General features: G+C 51.6%; 1 protein-coding gene across 6 annotated transcripts in view; it reads right to left on the bottom strand.

The window, feature by feature from the left end:
- Positions 1 to 23,753, bottom strand: part of MEIS1 (Meis homeobox 1) — a 163,770-nt gene that overhangs the window by 85,036 nt on the left and 54,981 nt on the right. Inside the window, exons 1-6 of one of the 6 annotated variants that reach the window (XM_035553012.2) lie at positions 19,763 to 20,663; positions 17,930 to 18,156; positions 16,276 to 16,417; positions 15,707 to 15,757; positions 14,846 to 14,896; positions 13,308 to 13,454 (exon numbers count right to left, since the gene is read on the bottom strand). In XM_035553012.2, coding sequence (XP_035408905.1) covers positions 13,308 to 13,454; positions 14,846 to 14,896; positions 15,707 to 15,757; positions 16,276 to 16,417; positions 17,930 to 18,156; positions 19,763 to 19,774 — 630 coding nt within the window. In that variant the 5' untranslated portion in view covers positions 19,775 to 20,663. Of the gene's footprint in view, positions 1 to 13,307; positions 13,455 to 14,845; positions 14,897 to 15,706; positions 15,758 to 16,275; positions 16,418 to 17,929; positions 18,157 to 19,466; positions 20,664 to 23,753 lie in introns of those variants that run through there. The other 5 variants (XM_035553011.2, XM_050709418.1, XM_050709419.1 and 2 more) reach the window with 5 other exon arrangements.

Here is a 23,753-nt window from a genome sequence, read left to right as displayed (position 1 = left end):
AGGCCTGAAAATACATCCCACACACATACACTGTCTGCTCCATTCTCTGTCAAGTGTGGGCTCTGGGGGGCCGTGAAACCCACAATCACGACCGTGGGGACGGTCTGATCCCAGTGGCCATGCCACCTGCACACCTCCTGGTGGGGCCAGCCCAAGCTGCCAGCCAGCACTGCCAGGTCCCAGCCTGCCACGACCGAAACCGAGTGGGTAGAATGACCACACGTACCCAAGCCTCAGTGTGCTGCAGGATGGGGACTTGTTCACGTCAGTAACTCCTGTCACCTGCCTCACATGACTTCGATCCAGAGGGAAATTAATTTCAACAGAACAAGGGCTCAAACACCAGGTTCGTACAGAAGAGAGGTGCTCCATGCTTGCTCCAAGAAGGACACTCAAAGGACAGGCACGCGAGAGCTACGGCAGCGCCTCAGCAGCACAGCGAGCACAACACAGATGGAAACCTTTGCCACGCTAGGAGTGGCAGGGCCTGCTGGACTAAAAAGCAGAAGAAATTCTGCGCAAAAGGATTGGCTCTGACCTGGATTCCCTTCCTGGCCCTGGAAAAGTCACAAGCTTTCTATCTTTAGTTTCCCCGTATTTCAGAGGAGGATAAGACTGAGTGCCATGACTTCGCAGCAGCACGGGAACAACAAGATGTGAGCTGTCTTTATGACAAAAGGTAACGAGGGAGGGTATCAGCACAAATATCAGAAAGGATGAAAAAATGGAAGCGAAAGGGACTTTTGCTGCTGATTTCCACCCAAAAGAACCAAAGGCACACCCAGACCTTCAAACCTGCACTCACCAGGCAATGTTATCTCTCTCCGTCAGCCCCGCTGTCACGACCTGTTGCTCAGCCCCCTGGGTTCAGAGAGGAGCTAACATCTGGGAGCAGTGAGACACCGGCTGTGCAGCCACGCTGGTACCTCCAACACCACAGAGCTTTCCAACCCACCCCATGTCCTCAGGGAACAGAGGAGAAGAGGGAGTAACAAGGAGAAGAGAGGAAAGGGGCTGAGATCCCCAAACAGGCTGGATGCAGAGGAAAACACGAGTGCAGAAGGACACGGACAGCGCTTTCCAAAGGAAAATGAATAATTAGAAGCAGCAAGCATAAACCACAAAAATAAAGGCGAACGAAATGGAGATCATCAGATGGGGTGGGACAGAAAGACAAGCAGGAAGCAGAAAAGCACAGCTCTTCCCTTCCATGAGGCCCCACAGCCCCACCAGTCCTTCAGGATCGAGGCTGGGGGGTGGAAAAAGGTTGTGTGCATGGGTGTGCATGTGTCCCCAGCTATGCACAAACCCTGCTCTGCTGGAAGCACAGTCCCATTGCCTTCTGCTCGTGCTGAAACCAAACACGTGGCTCTTGGGGAACCCTCTCCAAAGTCCCTCTGTGGGATGTGGCATGAGCAGCTGGGCTTTCAGCACAAGAGAGGACCCATGAGCCGCCCCAAAACACCTCTGGCAGGAAGGAAAGCAAACCTTCTTCAGGCAGCAGAAGGCTCAGACCATACAGAAGGCTTCAGCCTTAGGTTTCACTTCTTGCCTCTGTGGCTGCTAAATGTGGCAGCTGTAAGGGGTGCCCACGAAGCCCCAGCATCACAGTGCACCTTACATTTGCTTGACCTCACTCCAGTCCTTGCTGTGTATCTCAGGTCAACTGTAAGCGCCGCCTGCCCGGCCAGGTTAACCCAGCCTGCCGTGCAGGGTTTTCGTCCCCCACACAGCAAACAGTGACCAGTCCTTTCTATTTAGAGCAACCCCACCGTGTAAACCCGTCTCCTCCCTTTGATAAGAGCCCCATTACTAGATAGTAGTAATCCCCATTCCTTTCCCAGCACAAGGAAATACAGCTTCACGGACAAGGTGGATAAAATCACTGTTCCACGCAGGTTTTTTTTGGAGGAGGGTGTCCAGGATCATGCAGAAACACACACAGGGACAGCCCCAAATGGCACTGCTGTGGCCTGGAAGTGCACGGGGTCTTGAGGCATGGTGCTTCTCCCTGGCTCCTACCGAATTCAACAGGACTGGAGCATTTTCAGCGTCTTTCTAGACCAGGAAAAAGGCCTTCGGAGACAAATAGAGTTTCCTGTTCAATATTTCATGTAATGATTCCTCCAAAGGTGTAAACAGGAAAAATGCCTCTCCACTTAGCCAGAAAATGAGCGTCTGCCTTCCCTTCCTTTTATTGCCTTTACGTGTTAAAAGTCATTTAGACGGGGATTTGCCAGATGCCCAGGTTTGGCTGAGGCACCGCAGGCTGTCGGGTGTCCGGGTGAGGATCCCATCTGGGTCTGCACGGGCAGATTTGGGGTGAGGGGGGAGTGCTCGGCTCCCCCCCCAGCCACCCCTCACCCTTCTCCCTCCCAAGGACCCCTCCGAAAGCCCCGCACGTCTGCGCCCAGGCAAACTGCTTTACTTACACCAAACCCCACATTTCTAAGCCGTGCCTTAACAACCCAAAGCACTAACATCCTCCTAGCAGACTTTTCGGGGTGGTATCTTTACAGAAGAGGAAGTTAAGCCATCGGGGCACCTGCTGCAAAATTTCTGCCACAAGCACAAGCGCTGGATCGCTTCGTACCATCCTCCCAGCCGGGGCTCCTGGGGAGGGAAGGCACAAGGCCAGCCCCCGCTCCGCCACAGCCACGCTTCCTTCCAGCTCATTCCAGCAAGAATGCCGAGTGTATGTCACAGCCATCAAATGGTCTTTTAGCTAAGTGACAACAGACATGATTCGGAGTCAGCATATTTTGATTACAGCGCATTGTTAGCAGGATTCGAGAGCGCGCTCGCATCACAGTGTTGTTCAACACAAAAATTAAATTGCAGCATAATTAGCTTTGCCGCAGCTACACCTTTCCATCTGAATGGATGCGATACCTGCAAAGGTTGCACTCGGTATGAAATGTGTTCCTGATTATAGAGCGTTTGCCTAATCTCAAGGGCGCCGCCTTGTTTTTTAAGGCGCTCGGCAAGTCACGCACTCGGGTACGTGCTGCCCGTTATCTCCTGGAGGCTTACAACTGGAATCCCCGTGATTCACATTTTCCAACGCTCATGGCCAAACCCTTCCCCAGATCAGATCCTCCACTCTCTACCATTTCACAACCAGCCGAATCTGCAACAAGGCGCAAGCAGCCAACGGCCTGACTCTGCAAGCCACACGCCGAGGAGCTGGTGGCCACAAAAGACATCGCCCCCGGGCTGCGGGAGCCCGAGCAGGGCAATCCGCTGGGGTGGCTCACCAGCCTGAGGTGGTCGTGGCTCCCCGATGCTTCTACCCGCTCGTTGAGGGATGGCTTGAAAGCACGGCTGGCTTCCAGAGTCACCCCAAAAAGCTGTGCTGAGAGCTCCTTGCAGCCTCGCTCTGTCTCCCAGGGAGGTGTGGAGAAGCCGGCGTGCTGGCAGCTGTGCAGCCGGCATCGCACCGCACAGACCTGCGCCTTGGGGTGGGCGGGCTGGCCCCCAGCCCACGCGTGTTCCCGGTCAGCCTCCCAGCTCCACTCCTCATGCAGAAGTTTCTAAGGGCACTGCTACTTACTTCATCCCATGTTTAGGGTAAATTCAATTTAAATGGTGGGAGACAGCAGAAGGGGCCAAAACCAAAGTACAAAGCCACCAAGCGCGAGTTTCTCTGTCAGGCTTTAGATTCAGCTTATTGTTTCCCTGTGGCACCAAACAAAAGCATTTTGCTTTCTTTACACATTTTTTTTTAAACTATGCACAGACTGAAACAATGACTTACTGTTAACATGCCATTTCCGAGTCTTACATGTCTCCTATACCTTGCTATCACTATATGACGTATAAACTACAATGCCAACAGCTACACCGCGTAACCCTGCTCGTGAGCAACCCATCGTCTCGCCCCAAAACTTCAGCGACAGGCTGGGGAAGAGCACCCACAACTCCTCCCCTGCCTCGTGCCATCAGCAGAATCATGTTTCCCATCCCTGCCTCTCTGGCATTCCGGCACCAGCGTATCGGTGCTCATCCAGAGCATCTCGAACCCTTCATGCCGTGGACTGAGCCGTGCATTGCGCATTTACAAGCGAAATAAATCGTCCCCGCACATACTGGTTGGGTGTATACCCTCACTGAGGCTTTAAGGAAAAATAACAATAATAATAATAATAATAAAGGATTCTGTGAATGCAGTGAGACACAGCCATAGATACCACGCTTTTCCTGCACAGCCCTACGACGGGCCTCGTGGACACGGGGAAATAAAGCACAGCTCAGCTGGGCGGTGGAGGCCACACCAGTAAAACTGGTTTGCACAGCAGGGAGGAGGGTCAGGAGCCTCCTGGGCTAACACAGCTGCAAAAAGTGCCGGGCAGAGAGGGGCAGACGTGGGAACAGCCCGAGCACGGAGGCCCAAGAGCTACGGTGATGCCCAGACATACAGTCCCAGCTCATACCGAGTGCTGCCCAAAAAGCCTGACCTCGTGGTGACGTGGCTGTACCCATCACCGAAATGCAGCAGGGATACTTCCCCGCACACTGCACAACGCAGGGGAAAATTCTTAAATTACAAGGCACGGGGACACTTCCCTCATCAAAAAATACCTGGCCAACTCCATCTACATGAGGTACCAGGGACCAGCAGAGGAGCTCAGGGGCCAAGGCCACCACAGCACGGGGGGCACGCCAGCGCTGCAGCTGGGATCAGAGGGGTCCGAATGTCGGCGCCACCTCAAGCCTAAAACCAAAGGCAAAGGTGCCACCTACTGAGCCCCCGGCACGGCTCCTTCTTACAGCAGCCGCGTGTGTCCTCCTCCGAGGGCTGCTAGCAAAGCGCTGGCCGTGGCTAACACGCAGCTCGTCAAATTCGGCAAAGTTTCGGCCAGCGGTCACCAGGCACATGGCAGCGCTCGCCTTGGGTTGCTGCCGCGCGGCAGAAAGCAGGGGACGTCTCTCCCGAGACCTGCCACGTCCCCGCAGCCTGGCCCAACGCAACAGGTTGTTTGCACTGAGAGCTGGGCAAGGGGTAGCTTACACATCCACAATGCCACAACCTGTGCTGGCAGCGCTCGCCCTGCTCACAGTGGGGAAAAACTCTGCCCGTGTAGCTTTGCCCACGCACAGTAAAGCTGCTCATAAAGTCCCCTCCGACAACGAGACCAGATCCTTTGCATTAGGACGCTATTTTCTGCCATTTCTGTGCACACAGACAGTTGCCCCGCACCCATGCAAAGGGGACAGACAAAGCAGCAGCAGCAGCGGAGCTTTTAATCCTCTCTTCCCCTCTCCTCCTGACAGCGCCGCAGCCTTAAATGGAGCTATTTAAAAGGCAGCATTAAAAACACACGCGGCGTGATCTGACCTTCTCCACAGTGACAACGAAAGGGGACGAAAACCTGAACACCGAATGAATGAAATGAAAATTACAAGGTAAAGGTTGGATTCCCTGAACTCATGCCAACTGCAAGGATCTTACATTACAGCACTGCAGCTTTCCAAATTTTAAATACAATAATTTTCTGTATTAAGGGCCCAGTAACCCTAATGGAGGCATAATTAGGCATTTATGCCAGACCCATATGAGAGAAGCTTGAAAAACTTAAATAAACTGTGAATGGCAGGATTAATACCACAGCTTTTCATTTTGTACAGCTGTTTGAATACAGTGCACTGACTGTGATGGCATCAGCTGTTGCTTTACTCTTGGACAGTATTTCTGAGGTTAAAACAGGCAGTTCTTTTAACCAAATGAATAATTACCCCTCTCATTGTTGTCCTGTTTGTTTCAGCAAAGAGGGTCTGGATGCATATTTGCTTTATGTTTGGGAAAAAAAAAAAAAAAAGAGAAAGAGGAAAAGAAAAAGCCAAACTGCAAACAAAATCAGCTGGCTTGATGCAAAGCCTGGTGACGCTAATAAGAGAATTGTAATTCAGTGCGACGGCGAGCGCGCGGGCCCTTCAGGACGGAGGAGTAAGTAATGCAGTTTTGGAGATCATCTGCACAAGTGGGAATATCATATAGATGCCGGGAGAGTCCTTGAGAAAACATCTCACCTCGGCCCCGACTGAAGAGGAAAGACAATACTTCGGTGAAACATAATTCTATATTTCTAGGAAAGGCTCCAGTAGTAAATTGCTTACTAATGCAAGGAGCCTTGTAAATTTTAGTATGAATGGAACGGGCAACAGCACGAGTGCGACACGGCGCAGCATTTGCACACGCGGCTTAGCCAGTAATAAGTAAATAAATGTGTAACTTATAAGCTATAGAAAACACCCGAAAATACTTCTAACAAGAACTCAAGCTCAGCAAACTTCAACTGCAGACATAAAACAGCTCCCAAAAGTATCTCACTATTCTTCCCCCCCCCAGGTAAATTACTTTTCCGACAAGTTAATTTTCAATCTTTCGTTTTACGGCCAGCGGTGGTTAGAAATATCAGCTGAAAAGCATTAATCGAGGTTTCCTTGCTGTCTTTAAAAGCTTGCTTATCGGTGGACGTGGAAGAAACTACGCACGGAGTGCATACGGGTAGAAACTCCTGATTGCAACACCCACATGAGTGGTCCGGGAGGAGGACTGGTACCACGAGGAGCCTAACACCACGTCCACATGGGAAATGCCACCCCCAAACCACAGCCCCGGGACCAGGGTCGGACGAGCCAGCCCCAGCCCTTGCATGAGCCACCAGCTCCGCTGCTTCCAGCCTGAAACTCTGCCCTGGCAGAGCTTCCCAGTTGTTAAACAGGCAGCGTTAAAAACAACATCGCTCTCAACCTGAACAAGCGGCCAGACCTCTCCAGAGTGCCGGGCACGAGGCTGCGAGGGCGCTCGGGAAAGACGAGTGAACCCAAAGTGGATGTGGCTGCTCTCATTCAAAAGAAAAGTGGCCTACTCCAAAGGGGATTAGGCTAAAGTGAACTACGGCCACTTTATTTCTGAATGAGAGCATCTACACAATAGCGCAATGCACTTTAACTAATGCACTTTAATTTTACACCCAGTCAATTTGTCTTACCTCTCCTGAGTGTCCTTGTGTGGACAAGCCCCAGAATCCATCGAGTTTCGAGGCCGGGTGGGAGCACTAGATGAGCCCAGCCAGCTCTCCGCACCACAGGCCGCTGCGTTCCCCTGTTATCAACCCCGAGCCCGTGATGGCTGACGCACGCCCGCCCGTCGGGGAGGACGCTTCTCCCAGCGAGGAGCCGGCCTGCCTTTGACGACACCCGCCATGTCACTCGGTGGCCTGTCCCACCGCCGGCACGGGCAGGAAGGCCAAACCCAGGCAAAGTTTCTTTCCATCATTACCTTCTGTCAGACAAAAATTGGCAATCTAAATATCGTAGCTTTTAAATCTCTCTCCCTTTCTTTTTTTAATTGTAAACAGGCCCTTTGTCTTCGGGACCAACTCCAATTTGTTAATTATTATTATTATTTCAAGTTTTCCTTGTCTGTTTTTAAAAGCCGAACGTTTAGATGCCTACCGACTCACTCCAAGAACCACCAGGAGCCGCTCAGGGCCTGCGCCTGCCATCCTTCGCAACAACATATGAAGCACGCAGGCCTCGGCTTACGCCCTCCATGTTGCTCCTCAGCTCCCGGCGAGGCGCTGCCTTCCCCCAAAACAACCAAAGCGAGCGGCGGGGCAGCGTGAGACGCCGGGTGATGGGGATCTCCCTTGCTAACAGAGACCAGACCCCGCCACCGAAACAGGCACGATAGCTGCCCTGAAGTTTTCCAGTGATCTCACCCAAATTAAAAAAAGCCGTCCCGTGGACACCAGCCTGCGGGGCTCCTGCTTTCACCTACAGTCCTAGGCTGGATTATATCTCTTTTTTAACCTCCTCTCCCCCCAGTCTGAAGGTAGTAAACGGGCAAAAAGCAACCACAGTAAAATGTGAGCCAACGGCCAGCAAGTTGTCTTGAAGTTGTGTCACAAAATATCAGCAGTGGGTTAGATACCGGGCCATTAATCAAGGACAGAAATACGCTCAAATAACACAAAACACAAAATGTACACTCCATTAGAGGCTGGAGTCACCCTCTCCAAATATTGCTGCAACTGCAGAAAAAAAAAAAACAAATATAAACACTCATTTACAAATTTGCCGGGTGAGTCAAAGCCTGTTACAAGCAACTGAGCATCAAGAGACTGAGGGAACGCGCCAAGGACACGCGATGGTACTGCAGCACACCCAAGTCTCCTCCTCGCACACAAACCCCGACCGGGAAACAGCTCCAGAAACGTTCAACAATTTTAATGACTGGTTCAGAACAATCCTTGTCTTTATTTTCTGAAATTTGTTTAGATTATACAAGATAACTCCTAACTGTGTGCTCATGTGACCAAAAAACCCCAAACGCAGCAACGCAAAACAGAAAAAGAGACTCCCTAATTTAAAGAAGCTGTGCCGGATTTTCACTACGTTTTAAACTGCTATTTTAAAACAGTATTTATCAGCACAACCTACGCTTACTCATTTTGATTGAGTGTGTTATAATCTGATTTTTCCAGTACTAACATTGCCCACTCTGGGCTCCAGCGACCCTGCCACACGCGCACGTCCAGAGCCCATTACCTTTGCTGCTACCTGCATGCGAGCAGCAAGGGAAGAACCAAACCCTCACACACGAGAGCTAAACCTAAGGCAAAGACCATTTTGCACAACTTACTTGCCCATCTCCAAGCTGCCCCAAAAATAACAATCTGCACCTCAGCAGCGCGCTCCGAAATGCAAGGACGCCATGAGTTCCCACTTAGAGGAATGCCTCGGGATATGCTCCCTCTTGAGCGCGTATTACAAGTTCCAGGGTTTCCTGGGGTTTGATTTTGCAAAGGATGCAAAAAAAATTGAGAATGGAAATTATGCTTTGCAAACTCCAGTTTGGAAAATTTTACGCGGGAGTTAGGCCTGAGCAAGGAACCTAAGGAAGGGAGCAAATATCATACCCAACAGTGAGGACAGATGTGTTTGTGCTCACAAACGATTAAAAAAAATCAGCAAAGATTCTTGAATTTAAATGAAATCATAGATTACAGAAAATATGCTCAATCTCCTATCTATTTAGCAGTATATTTACTTGCTTAAAGAAACAGGCAGCAAAGAAAACCTTATTTTGCTAACACGATTTCAGTCACAGTGTTTCTGATGATAACAGGTCCCGAATATAAATCAACTTGCCCTATCTTTACACTAAACAGTCTGCCGAGCTCAGGCATGGTAACAGCTCCTAAATATTGCAGCAAAAAAAAATTACACTCCCCCCCCCTCAAAAAACAACAACAACAAAAAAAGGATTCACTGGCTCACGGTGACATGAAGTCAGAAGAACATTTAATTTTGAGGGTTTTAAACCCTATGTTATTGGGTCTCCTCAGATCCCTACTTCGCTGTAACTCTTTCATTATGCAGAAATGAAGTCTACCTTGCACTCTCTTTACTGCATCCATTATTTGGATGCCTGTTCCTCCAATACGGGAGTACGTACACTGAAGGCAGTAAAATTCCTAGCTCTTCCCACCCCTTAAAGCCATACATGGTTTGAAAATACCTGCGAAGAAGTCCCCAAGCAAAACAGTGTTTCTGTCTTTTCTTTTTTTCCCCTATGACATTATTTTAGTATTGGCCACAAGGAATAGCTAATATATATTTGAAACATTTGGGAAAGTTATCCTAGTCCTAACTGGTAAATGCCCTGAACAACCCATCCGCCTTCAGACGTGCTGTATAATGCATTCCAGTTTACGACGCTTTCTTTGCAAAGAAGGCTGCATTTTAAGTAATCTTTCAATTTTTAAAAAAGCTGCTGTCTATCCGCATTTTGTTTAGAGAAACTCTGCAACTGCATGCATTAAAAAAAATCTATTGCAACATAAATACAAGTGTTTGCTTTATTATATACATATATATATATGATATACTATCATCCAAGAAGGGCCATCTAAAATGCCACAGTTGCAAACATTTAAGACTGTAACAAAAATGACTGAGACTCTAGTATCAGTTTACTATCCTTCAACAATTTCCCTGACAGTGGAGTCAAATAATGTTGAATTATGGACCTTCTTACAGGAAGTCTTATTTCATGTTCATTTTTTGATCATTTCCCTCCACGTCCCTATAGGAATTTGGCCGTTTGCCAATTTTCCTTTAAAAATTTCTGCACAAGTAATTGGCTTGTGCGTGATTAAATTATAATTTTGTCAAGAAATACTACGGCACATTTGCCCAGCGAGTTTATTTCACCTAAGAAAATACTGTTTTGCCTCCATGAAAAGCCATCTCATGCTGCTAACGTACTTTGAGTGTGGTGGCTACTTCATACCCTGCTTGCCTTAAAGGGCTTTGGGAAGGATTCCTGCAGACGCACTCTGGGAGGAAAGCGTCGCAGCCTCTTACAGTTTTGGCTCTAGCACCTAGGAGCCAAGGTGAAGCAAATTCAGGAAAACAGCCCCACGGTGCCAGCTTAATCTATCTGGAGTCCCTAAGAAACCGAGTTTCTTCTGTGCGACTGCAGACAGTCTTTGAGTTTTTGTATAGGACGGAGTTTTCCCAGCCGCATCACGCAACAGCTGTGTTTTAAATCTTTCCGGACTGCGACAAACATTTGAAAATTTAAACATGCAAATGTTTGAAAAGCTAATGATTAAAAAAGGTTTATTTTGAAACTCTGGCCATGGGCGCAATCGTTCAAGCGACGGTTTTAAAGCCACGGGATCTCGAGTTCAATTAGCCCGAGCAAAACCCCAAACTCCTGCCTTGTCCTTCTGGACGCGCGACGGTAAACAAGAGCTCGGCAGGTCCCACCCTGGCAGGCAGCGGGGTCGCGCCTGTGGGAGAAGGATGCTATTTTAGTGACCTCTTGCCACCGAGCTAGTTAAATCACCGAACAATGGTTAGCGTTATGGGGCTTTCCTGCGCAAAATCTGGCATTAGTGTCATTGCCTTCCATTAAGCGGGGGACTTAAAGGCGCTGCCACGGAGGGGCCTATAAGGGAAGAATAAATAAGGGGAAACCAATAAATTAAAAAACCCTGTTAACTGTAACCTTTACTACCACGATATACGAAAATGTAATTAAATCCATAATAAAAGCTTTTACATACTTACTCTTTTATGACTCTCCATAGCACAAAGGCGCGCAGACCGGGCCCCCCCGCGCCCCCGGCCCGCCCGGCCGCGCACACCGCGCGCTTCCAGCCATAAACGCACCGCGGAGGGACATCTTAATTAGCCGCCCCAGCGCCAACCACTCAACACCTTATTAGCCACCCATTAGGGCCCAGGTCCTGCCGGACTTGGCACCGGCGGCGCCGGGGCGCGGGCGGCCGCGCATCCCCGGCACAACCCCCGCGGCTCTCGCCGCGCAGTTCTGCGCCTTTTTCCCTAATCCGGGGCCGGGTTAGGGGGAGGAAAACGGGGGTTTCCTACAAGCCGGTCGCTCCCCCGGTGGCACCGGGGAGCAGCGGCGGCGGGGCTGCGCGCTTCTTGCGCGGGGTGCCCCGGTGGAGCCGCCCGGCCCCGCGCAGCGCCCGCGCAACTCCCGCGCAGCGCCCGGCGCCGGCGCGCAAGGACCGCGCTTCCGGCGACAAGTCGGGGGGAAAAACGGGACGGGGACCCCCTCCCCGCGACAACCCCAAAACTACAGCTTCGTTCTTTTAGCTTTCGCTTTAATAAAATAATGATTCGTTGGGAAAATGGGGTATAAATCTTCATTTTGGAGGCAATTAAAGTGTTGATTTCATTCGTGCCCCTAAGCGATTCTTGTAATTTGCTCAAATAGCTTTATGTACCCAGCACTCCAGAGCTTTTAGAAACCCATTTTCTAGTTAGACTTGTTGGATTACAATTTTTATTCACCAGCGGCGAGCCCGGCTTTCCTCAGCCCGACCCTGGCCGCCGGCCCCCCCCTTGTGTCCCCCCCCCGGTACCGAGGGGGTCCCGGTGCCCCCCAGCAGCATCGCCCCGGGGCCCCCCGGCGCCTCCCCCCCGCCGTTTTCCCCCTTCGCAGAGAAACTCGGGGGGGTGGGGGTGGGGGACCCGAACTGGAAGCCCCCCCGAAGCCCCCAGCCCTGCGCCTTCGTGTCGGTAACCCAGAAGACAGCGCCGGGGAGCCTGGCACGGCGGCTAAAGGGAACTCCTGTCTGCTTGACTGCGCCTTGCTTTAACAAAAGGAAACCTCCAGAGTCGGGAGCTGATTACTCCTAAGACTGTATTTACGAAGCAGATCATACAGAAGAAATAACTTTGGTTTCCAGTGGCGGATTTGGGGTCGGGGTCCCCCCTCCCCTCCCGCAGCCCAAGCGCTGCTACCCTCCGGCTGAGCAAAAGAAAGGGGATGGAAAGGCGACCGTGCAAAGCCCGCAGTTTTCCACGACCCGAAAAAGCCAAATCGCGGCCACTTCCATGATGCAGGAGCTTAATTTAGCTTTGGGAGCCTCCCGCCTGAGCCCCAAACGCTCCCATCAAAGGGAAGGGATCACAGCAGAAGCCCGCCGAGGGGACACACACACCAAACAAGGGGAGGGGAGAAGGGGAAGAAAGCTTCCTAAAGTCATCTCTATTTCGCACATCGGGTACAGCAGGCATTAAGGTTTGAACCATCCCAGACAAAACCTGGACACCGTCAAAGCCACGCAACGCCTTGGTGCCTTGGTTGGGGTTTCTACCTTTTCTTGGGGAGGGGAAGAGACGGGTTGAAAACTTGAAAGAGCAATGAAAATAATTTAAAACCTGGGTCCCGTTTTATCCCCCCCCCTTTTTTTTTTTTTTTTTACTTCTATTAAGTAAAATAAAATGGGCGCGTTTGCAGCAGGCAGGCGTGCACAAAGCAATGTTCACTGAAGTCTAAAAGCGTTCGGCCAAGGAAAACTGACAAGACAGACTAATGAACCGTAGAGACGGGAAGAAAATAGCCAGTATTTGCTAGATTTCAAACCCTCTCTGTCTTCCCCGGACCACCTATCTCGGATTTTATTATTATTTTTGTAACCGGCTCCAGCCATTCCTTTTCTAAGCCACCAGAAGCCAACGATTCACAGATAACACTTCTATTATTGTAAAGGGTAAATAAAATAAAGACAAAAATTAAAAGCGACAAGAAACAGGTCGAGTTTGCAGGCAATGCTTTTACAAGCTCATCTCGCCAGGTCGAATCCGGGAGCAAGCCTTAATGAAGCAATAATAGCCACATTATTCAAAAATTTTCATTTCGATGGAAATTTATCTAAAAGGGACTTAATCATATGCAAATAATAAAAGGAGGCATAGTGACCCAGCGAGCGATCTGCATACAAATTTCAGCGTGAGCAGCATTGGCGAGATCATACCTGATCTGTTAGATTTGCTGATCTTGTTATGTCTTCACTGTCCGATTTTGATCCGCCCTCTCTATCGTCTATGACCAAATCGATAGGCATTTTTCCTTTCAAACAGCTAATATACCGGTGGCAGAAATTGTCACATAATTCGTGTACCTACATTATGACAGAGGTGAAAGGAGGAAAAAAAAAAAGAAAAAAACAGAGGAAAAGGGAAAAAGGGAGGAAAAAGGAAGAAAATATAATCAGGAATACATAAGTAAAATTGACAAGTGCAACCAGTCTCCCCCCTTCACCCCTGTGACATCAAAAGTCCTAAATAGGGGAAACACACTGCAATTATCCCCCCGAGACCTCTCGACGCATCCAGAATTAGGAATAACTTTCTTTTCTCGCAAAATAGAGATATCCCAGAAAATTGACAGTGACAAGATGATTCACAGGCTACAACATATTCAACACCCGTGTTAAATTCATCTGCTCCCGGAGCTGTGGCCATTAGAGAGGTGACCTGCATGGGTGACATTTAAGGTAAACTATTTAATTTCATCCAGTTATTTCATCATAAACCCTTTCCAACGGGGTATGAGGACAGAAAAAAGGATTTAAAAAAAAAAATCCCGATGCACTGTGCTGAAATACATTATAGGCATCCATGCCCTGAAATCCCCAGCCGCTCTGACAGACTTGTACCTGAGTTGCCTCTATTAATGGGCAGATTTTAACACATTTCATGTAGAGCGAGAACAACCTGCCAGTTATGGTTAGATAAAGTGGCTGAGGCTCCCGAGAAACTTTTCAACTATTTAAAAACCTCTCAAAATGTTTATTTTTAGGAGAAAGGGAATTCTCTCCTAGGCCAGCTATCAATGACATGTAAAAAATCCGCAGGAAACCAGAGCGCGCTTCCAATTTAATGTTAGCTCGGGTGACACAGCGCTATTGCAAATTAGCATTCTCGCTGCTAGCATTTCCAAAATAGCGCCAAAAACTGCGTTTAGGCTTCAATCTCTTTCTTCTGCTCGGAGGTGTACAATATTCCCGGGAACGAGACACTGACACAACTATCAACTCTGCTTTGTCTCTGCAAAATGTTACAGGACAATCCGTGCCCTGAGCCTGACCTGCAGATGGCTCTTAAAAAAAAAAAAAAAATCCCCATCCCAACTAACTGCAACCAAACAAAGCATCTTCCCCACCACCCAAAAGGGGGGAGGTGAAAAAAAAAATCATAAAAATAACAATATCACAATTTCGGGGGCTTGGCTGCAACAACAAACAAACACCGTTTGCAGCCTCATCTGCAGCACACAGAACTGCAACTATTTATACAAAGGCAGCAAAGTATTACAATGAACACAAGGCCTGGGCGTTTGAGAGCCCGGTTTTAGAGGCTGAAATTGTAATTAAACTGCGAAGAGAAATGGACGCCAAGATTGGTCTTGACACTAATTACCAGAAAGAAAGACATTTATGCAAATTTACCAGAAGCCTGAACTTCAGCAGTACTGAAACGTAGGAGGAAGAAAGAGAGAGACAAAAATTACCTTCTCTAATTCCAACAGATGAAACCTTAATACTTGTATGGCTTGAATCATCTGCAAAGATACAAACAACATGAGAATTTATCTCAGTCCCGGATTTCGGGATATTCCCCACAGCCGCCCCGGCCGTACTTTGCAGCTTGACTTTTCTTTAGTAGTAAATAAAAAGTTGTTTTGATTTATGGCAATAACACTAAAAGTTAATAGCGGTGGCTTTGTGCGCTGTTTAACGAGAAGCGATCTAGGGCTAAGCAAAAAAAAAAATCTCTGTTGCAACGAAGCAACTAAATTATATGGATCATAAACATTTTTTTTTAAATCCCTCTAAACACCGTCGCTGGGTCCTCGCTCTACAAAAGCGGGAAAACGCCTCCTCGAGCAGAGGATAAAATATTTGTTTATCCTTAAGTGGGGGGGAAAGGGGAGAGAAAGGAGCGCGTTTGCAGTGGGCGAGCGAGATGGTGCATCTCCATCCCCTGCCCCTCCAGCTGCTTCCAAGGTGCGGGCAGGGGCTGCCCTACAGACACCCCCGGGGGCCGGCCACAAAGCCCGCAAAGCCCCCATTTGGGTGCCACTCGCAGCCTTATGGGTTTTTATTTTTTTATTTATTTTTTATTTTTTACTCACACGGAATTATCGCACTGGATTTACTCGCAATTAAAAAAAAAATTAAAAAAGGGAAAAAAAAGAAAGAAGATCCACGTGAGAAATTTTCAATTTGGCACCACAAAATGCTTGTCAAAGCTCGCAACCACCTCTCCAGAAGACATAAAGTTAAAAAAGAAAAAAAAAAAAAAGATAGGGAAGGGAAGGGAGGGTGGCAGGGTGGGGGTGGGGAGAGGAAGAAGTGTTGTTAACTCTTACCAAGTTATCCAGTTCAGGATTAGAGGAAAATAGGGGTTTCTCTGCTCGGATCTAAATATAAGAAATGGGAGGAAAGGGAAAAAAAAAAAAAAAAAGAGATTTGAAATATGGAAGCAGAAAAAGCAGACGTTATTATTTCTTGCTTCATTACACCGTCGGGTCCATTATGTAACCTTTCGTGCAAAGCTCTGCTTGCTGGATTTAGTGCATCATCTAAACACTTTAACAAGTGAATCAAATACACCCCAAATACCTACGGAGCTGCCGAGGTTGAGCCGGGCCCGGCTCGGCTCCCGCAGCAGAGCTCCGTGGCTGGGCAGGCTCGCTCCCAGGAGCTAATTCGGTTACGGGGGTGCAGATGCCGAGATTTCCCGTATTTATTTATTTATTTATTTATTTAATTTCGGGGTGTTGTTTTTTCTTTTTGGGGGGGTGTTCTTTTGGTTTGCTTTTGCCTCTCTCGGTAAGAGAGGGGGGCGGGGGAAATGCGCATCTTTATCTCAGCAGAGACTTGTTTTTCTCGTTACGATTTTTTTTTTTTAACTGTTTCAACCCGTTTTTTTGCTGACCTGTTTGGCGAACACTGCTATGTCTTCATTGAAAGACTCAGAGGAGCAAACATCGCCTCCCGCTACCCCGGGCTCCCTGGGCGTGCATGTAGCTAATTCACATTTCTCAAAAATCAGTGCTAAAAGAGGGAACAGGGGGTGTCTGAAAGAAAATACAATAGTCACACACACACAAACAGAGGGAGAAGAAGAAGAGAAAAAAAAAAAAAAACAACAACGAAACAGAAAACAAACACAACAATAGTTAGTCCCGCAAGCAGCCTGCGTGCGGAGGGGGGGCACCGAGCGAGGGGCCCCATCCTGCTCCCGGCTGCGGCTCAGAGCCCTGGGAACCGCGCATCGCCCCGGCCGTGGCCGCGCTGGGGACCCTTAGGACAGGCTAAGAATAAAAACCCAAGCGGTTTCCAGCAGCCATTTTGAATTAACTTTCCTTGTCTCTCTCTCTCTCTCTCTCTCTCTCTCTCTCTCTCTCCCTCTTTTTTTTTCTTTTAAATAAATAAATAAGTGAAATAAATAAAAAAAAAGAATCAGCATCTACAGACGTGCACTTCTGCCTCTCTCCTGCTTTTTTAATTCCCATTTTCTGCCAGATGACTTTCTGGGAGCGAATAAAAAAAATACATCATAACAAAAACAAAAGCCCACCAGGAGCACCCAGACCCCTTCGCCACCCCCTTGCACCACTACCTCAAAAAAGGAAAAACAGAGCCCCATGCCCCCAAAAACCAGGGGCACAAACCCAGGCTCCCGGCTCCGCGCAGCGCCCGGCGTGCAGGAGGGAGCCAGGTGCTCGAAACGACTGCCCTGCACCTTCCTCTGCCTGCCCTCGGCCGCTTAATAATTTAAATAAAGCTTTAAGCGTGGGCACACACGCATCTATAAGTGTATTCACAACAGGGACTTGGGGTTTTGCTTTTTTATTTCCCTCTCCAGGGCTTCGTATTATTATTATTATTTTTTTACTTCTTTTTTTTTTTTTTTTTTTCCTGGAGGGTACCCGTGCAGCACCGAGTTGAAAGCAGCCCTACAGATCCCTGATAACCCGATAAAGAAAGCGGACGGCGTGATTCCCCCCGTGTCCGCCCACCCCCTCGCTGCAGCACGCAACTGTTTTGAGAGCGATTTTAAGAGGCTCTCCGACTTCCCTTCGGCTCGACGCCGGGCAGATGCCTTGGGAAAGCAGCGGCCGCCCTACAAAACCCAGCGCACCGGCCTAGGATCCTCTCTGCGCCCCGCCGCGCACCGAGGGGCGGCCGGCGCTGGTGGCTGCGAAGTTTCCAAAAATCCCCCCAGCCGCAGTGACACCAACAGCGGGTTATAAAAAGGGACAAGGGTCGAGGGAACCGGCCCGGGATTTCCCCCCTTCTTTGCTGCGGCCGAAAACGGCCCGAAAATGGCCCGAAAATCGGGCGCAGCGCTCCTAGGCGCAGCTTTCGCACCCGGCGCAGGTTGCGCACCGGGAACATTTCCCTCCTCCTCTTCCTGGCTGCGGGAGGGGACACCCCAACACCCTCCGGGAGGGCGATCCCCGACCCTTTCTCTTTCCCCCTTTTTCCCCCCCGGCTCGCCCCAGAAGCGCGCGGCGCTCGCCCCCCGCGCAGGGTGGGCGTCCCCCCGGGGGGCTGCGCGGAGGTTGCGCGGGCGCGGCACCTACCCGTAGATGGCATCTTTGTCCCTTTTGAGGGCGTCGTTGACGGAGGCGCCCATGGCGGGGGGCATGGCGTTGGCGTGGGCGGCGTGCGGGTACTGGTGCGAGTGGAGCGGCGGCCCGTGGTTGAGGTGGTGCACGGGCTGCATGGGGCGGGCGCCGTGGGGGTCCCCGTACATGGTGGTGGGGATGCCCACCCCCTCCATGCCGCCGTAGTGGGGCAGCTCGTCGTACTGCGGGGCACACAGAGCGCAGAGCGGTCAGCACGGAGGAGAGGGGAGCAGCCCCCCGGGAGTCCCCATTACCGCCCCCCAGACCCCCCCCTTTCCAACGCGCACCCGCCCTAAAATAAAAACCAAACGGCCCCGGGGGGGAGATGGGGCCGAGCCCCGGCAGCCCGCATCCCCCAGATCCTTGAGGGTGGGGGGAAAAAGAAAAAAAACAACAATATGAAATTAAATACGCCCCCCCCCCCCCCCCCTCCCCCGCTCAGCCTGCTGTTCATTCAGCCCGAGTTTCCCCGCCGCCAAACTTTTGGTGCCGGTAACGAGCCGGGTACCCAACCCGGCCAGGAGCAGCGAGGATGCAAAGTTCAGCAGCGGAGAGGAAGAACAGGGGAAACAACAAAAAAGAAATTTAAAAAAATTGAGGAAAAAAAAAATAAAAGCGATTTTTCTTTTTTTTTTTTCTGTTTTTTCTTTCTTTTTTTTTTTTTTCTCTCCAGCGGCCGCACACACAACGCACTTCAACGCCGAAAGGCTGCAGGCGTCCGCACGGGCTGTCGGGCTCCCGGGATGGCTTTTTAAAGTTTTTTTTCTTTTTCTTTTTCTTTGTTAAAGATTACGGAGAGCAGGCTACCGCGGTTCCCAGGCACCGGGGGAAACTGCCACTTTTCGTCTCTTAAAAGCGAAGGTGTGAATAACCAGGTTTAGAGAGCCCTGACACTTGCTTGGACCGAGCGAGTAAAAGGCAAGTTGTCAGCGGAGCAACTTTCTTTCCCGAGCAGCCCTCGGAGGGGCGGCAGGCGAAATTACGCACGGAAAACTTCTGCCGAGGGCTCTTCCCCTCGCCAAAGCCTGCCCGCAGGACCCCGGCTGCCCCCCCGCTCCATTTCTGCCCAAATTTCAATGGAGAGGTAGCTGGAGGGGGGGGGGAAGGAAAAAAAAAAATAGGGGATGGCATCCAAAATAACAAGGTATAACAATGCACATGGCAGCGCACGCTGCTAGCCCCTAATTCAGGTTAAAGTCAGGGAGTATCTTTTTAAAGAGCTTTGCCCATCGCACTGCACCTTCATGACCGAAAAAAAAAATTAAGGGAAAAAAAAAAAAGAGGAAAAGAGAGAGGAAAAAAAAAAGTTCTGCTTACTCCCAGTTCTAAGTTATCCTCCGAAAGTGACGCGGTATATCATCAGTAACACAGCCCAACGCTCCGAGACATGCACACGTTAAAATATTTCAAGCACTGGTGACTTTAAAAAAGACATCGGTAGGACTAGAGCTACAAAACCAACAGATACAGAGGCTCGGACATATTCACTTACATGCCTGCATGTCATTAATGTATAGAAAGCTTGCCTTTTCCGTGAGAGATCCGGGATGGGGATTGAAAGAATCAAGAAAACGTCAATATATACAGGTTTTTAAGTCTACAAGTACAACTGAGAAATCCTCCCGGGCCAGGACACCGCTTTGTGCCCCCTGCTCCAAAGAGGAGGGGAAAAAGGAAAAAGAAAAAAAAAAAGGAAAAAAAAGAAAACAAAAACTTTTTTGCAGCGTCTCTGTCAGCCACGTTTCAATATCATTTCACATTTGAAATCCATTTTTTTTTAATACGTACCCTTTGCGCCATCGGCCTGCTCGCTCCCTTCCTACTTCAACTTCTAATATATCCTCTTTAAGGCCAGTGTGAAAAGAAAGGATCGCGAAGTTTCCCCCCCCCCCCTCTCCCCCAAAAAAATGCAAAAATCCCTCAGCGTCGCCAGCAATGGAAGCAATCGGGTAAAATCTTCGGCTTGCTGGATCTCAGCGAAGCGATGCGGTAACTCAGCATTAAAAAAGGAGGAGAGAAAAAAAAAATCGGGAAAAAAAAATAATAAAAATTCAACTCTCCCTCCTTCCTTCCTTTTTTTTTTTTCTTCCTTCCCTCTCTCCCTGTCCTCCTCTCTCTCTGCCTCTGACTCTTCCCCTCTGGTTTCCAAGACAGCAGCGGGACGGAGGCAAGTATCCTTTCCCCAAATCGCCTCTTTTTTTCCTCTCTTTTCTCTCCTTTTTTTAAGGCGCCCCTCGGCCCCGGCTCGCGGCTCTCATGGCTGGCGGGCGGTCAGGTGCCGCCTGACGGCTGACGATCCGCTGCGGGCGCTCCCCTCCACGCCGCGCCTGGTGGGAGACCTCGGGCGCTCACCAAAAAGAAAAAAAAAGAAAAAAGGAAAAAAAAAAAAAAAATTAAAAAATTTTTAAAAAAATTAAAAAAGGGGAGGAGGGAGAGCTGGGGGTGAAAAATTATTAAAAATAAAAAAGCTCTCTAACGCGCCGGCTCCTTTTATTACGGTTATTATGATGTTGACGACGGGGGCTTTTTAAATTTTTTTTTTTTAATTTTTGGGGTTCTTTTTTTGGTTTTTTTTTTTAAAAGGTTCTTTTTTTTTTTTTTTTTTTTGTGCTCCTCGCCCGGCTCGCTGCTGATTCCTGCCCGGCGCCGGCTCGCTCTGCCCCTGCGCGGCCGGCGGGCGAGGCTGGGCGGTAGGCGGGCGCGGTGCGGTGCGGTGCCGGGCCGGGCCGTGCCGTGCTAGCCCGCCTCCTCGCTGCTCTTCCTCCTCCTCCTCCTCCTCCTCCTCCTCCTCCTCCTCTTCCTCCTCCTCCTCCTCCTCCTCCTCCTTCGCCGCCGCCGCCGCCGCCGCAGCGCCGCGCCGAGCGGCGGGCAGGAGCCGACTGCGGGAACCCGGAAGTAGTGGTGGCCATAACAGGTCGCGCCTCACACAATGCGCCGGGCGCCCGCAACTCCCAGCGCCGCGCGGGGGGGGGCGCTACCCCCCCCTCCCCCGTTCCCCTATCTCCCTTTAGCCCTCCCCGTACAGACGCCCCCCGCTCCTAACCCCCCCCCCCGTGGGTACGGCCCGGCCCCGCGTAGCCCCGCCGGGGGGGCCCCCGGGAGGCCGCGGGGCTTTGTGTGCAGGAGGCTCCGCGCCCGCGCAGCGCCCCCCCCCCGCATCCCCGTCCCCCCCCTCCCTTCCCTCACGGCCGCGGCCCCGGCCCCGCGGCGGCTCCCCCCGCGGCCGCCGCTCAGTGAGCTCACCCGGCCCCCGGCCGCCGCCGCCGCGCCGCCGCCGCCCAATCAGCGCCGCGCCGCCCCGAGCCGCGCCCCCATTGGTCCGCGCGGGGAGAGGGGCGCGGGGGGGCGGGGGCGCGCCGGGAGAGCCGAGGGGCCGCGGTGACCCCGCGCCGGGACCGGCACCGGGACCCGGACCCGGTCCCGATCCTGGTCCTGGTCCCGGTCCCGGTCCCGGTCCCGATCTGGGTCCTGGTCCCGGTACCGGACCCGCTCCTGATCCAGATCCCGGACCCAGTCCTGAGCCCGGCCCCGGTCCCAGCACGGCACCCGGTCCCCGCCACCGGCCCCCCCTCCGGACCGGGTGCACCCCCAACCCCTCCCCGTACCTGCGGGCACCGGGAGATGCTCCCCGCATCCCCTCCCCGTACCCCCCCGTACCTCTCCGTAGCCCCCTGTACCCTCCCGTGCCCCCGTCCCGGTCGCCTCCCGCTCGGGGGAAACCCGCACCGAGCCCCCCAGCCCGCTCCCGGCCCCCGTTACGCCGGCACCGGCCCTTTACCGGCGGGCGGCGGAACGCAGACCGGGCAGGTAAGCGCGCTCCCCCCACACCCCCCCCCCCTGCCGACGGGCACCCCGGTGCTGTGCCAGCCCCTTTCTCCTTCCACCCCCTAAAAATTAAAAAAATTAAAAATTAATAAAAATTAATAAAAAATATTTTTTTTAAAAAAGGGAAAATCCCTCCTAATCCCGAGGCAGGCCTGCCCGCGATGCATCCCGCCCGCCGGAGCCCCGCACACTTTTACGGCGTGATTAGGGCCGTGCGAAACTGTTTGCCCAGAGCCCGCTCCGGATAAGGCTTTTACAATTAGCAAACACGCAATTAGCAAACACGCAATTAGCAAACACCTCTTACCGGCGGCGCTCGCCGAGGCGCTGCGCCCGCCGCCGGCCCTCGCTGCCCGCTGCCCCCTCGGGCGACGCCGCTTTTGGGGCCGGAGTTTAATTTTTGGGGGGGTTTTATTGATTTTTTTTTTTTTTGGAGGGGCCGAACTCGGAGCCGGCGGCTTGCGGAACCCGCTGCCGTCGTACTGAGGAAAGTAATGTTTTAAAAAAAAAAAAAAAAAAAGGGAAAGGGGGAAAAAAAATCAGAGGGGGGAATAAAGCAAGAAGTGGGGGTCCCCTGCGCTCCCCCCTCGGACCCCCCCGGGTTGTGGCCGGGCTGAGGCAGGCCTTTGGCAGCGGGTTCAGCCCCGAAAAGCCGCCTCGGGAGCAGGGGAGCCTCCTCCACGAGGTGGAATCTGTGTCCCTTTGCTTATCGGGTAATAAATGAGGCTTTTAATCGGGCTGAATTTCCCAGCTTCGGGAAAGAATTAGTCATACCTAGGAACAATAAAAGACGGGGTTTCTAGCCGGCTTCCCTGCTCCGCTGCTGCCTTCCTAGAAGGGATTTGCGGCGAGGGGGGGGAAAGGAGCATCCGAGGGGGCTCTTTCCCCATTAATATTGAAATCTGTAAACCTGAAATAAGAAGGAGCGAACAAACGGGAAAGGGTTCGGGAGGCGGCGGGGAGCTCAGGGCGGAATGCCGCGGATCAGGGGGGAGGCGAGCCGTGCCGAGATACCCCAAAAGGCAGCGCCCGAAGAAACGGCAGGGGAAAAAAATCCCTGTTTTGAGAGCTATTGAAGGCCGGACCCGAGGGAGAGGGGAATAAAGGGGGGGGGGGGGTGGGGGACAGCATTAGGGCGCTAGCCCTGCGGCGTCCCCGCACTTTTGGGGTTTGTGCGGCGAACAAAGGGCGGCCCGGCACGGCCCGGCCCAGCCCGGCCCCGATCCCGTTCCCGGTCCCGTTCCCGGCCCCGTTCCAAGCCCCGGCATCCCCGGGCCCGGCCCCTGCTTGCGCTCCGGCGGCGGGGGCCTTTTCTTAATTAAACGGAGGGCTTGAATAAAAGATTCCCAATAAAATTTACGCCCGTCTTAAAACTTTCTAAACGCCGCTATAAAATCCTTTTCATAAAATTAACTGGGAAATGAGTTACCGGCCCGGGCTGCTCTCAGCCCGGCTCCGCCCGGGGCTGGCCGAGCACGATCGTGGCCTCCCCGAGAACCGGGCTGCGAGGCCGGCTTCGCCCCCGCCGTGCCACCGGGGCCGTGCCGAGCCGAGCCGTGCCGTGCCCGGCTCCGCGCCCCCCGCCAGCTCCCGCGGCCCCGGAGCAAGCCCCGAGAGCGGCACCGCTTTTAGGGCGATTTCCTTCGCTTTTATAATTTCTTATTTTGGGGGGAGCGCACCACCAAGCCTAGTTAGAGCACGAGGCGCCCCGAAGTTCATTAGTGCTAATTAATGAGGCGGAGGGGGAGCGCTGCCCCGTGCTCCCCCCCGGCTGCCCTGCGCCCCCTGCCCGTGCCGAGCCCTCTCCGCGCCTCTCGTTGAATAATAATAATAATAAATAATAATAATAATAATAAAAAAAGCACAGAAACGTTGGGCGAAACTCTGGCTGCTTAATTAAAAAATCAAATCAAATAAATAAATCCGCTCGGCCTCTTTGCATTTGAAGGATTGA

The sequence above is a fragment of the Cygnus atratus genome, chromosome 3 (genome assembly GCF_013377495.2).
Source record: "Cygnus atratus isolate AKBS03 ecotype Queensland, Australia chromosome 3, CAtr_DNAZoo_HiC_assembly, whole genome shotgun sequence".
Classification (NCBI taxonomy): Eukaryota; Metazoa; Chordata; class Aves; order Anseriformes; family Anatidae; genus Cygnus; species Cygnus atratus.
This window is presented reverse-complemented; position numbering and strand designations above follow the sequence as displayed.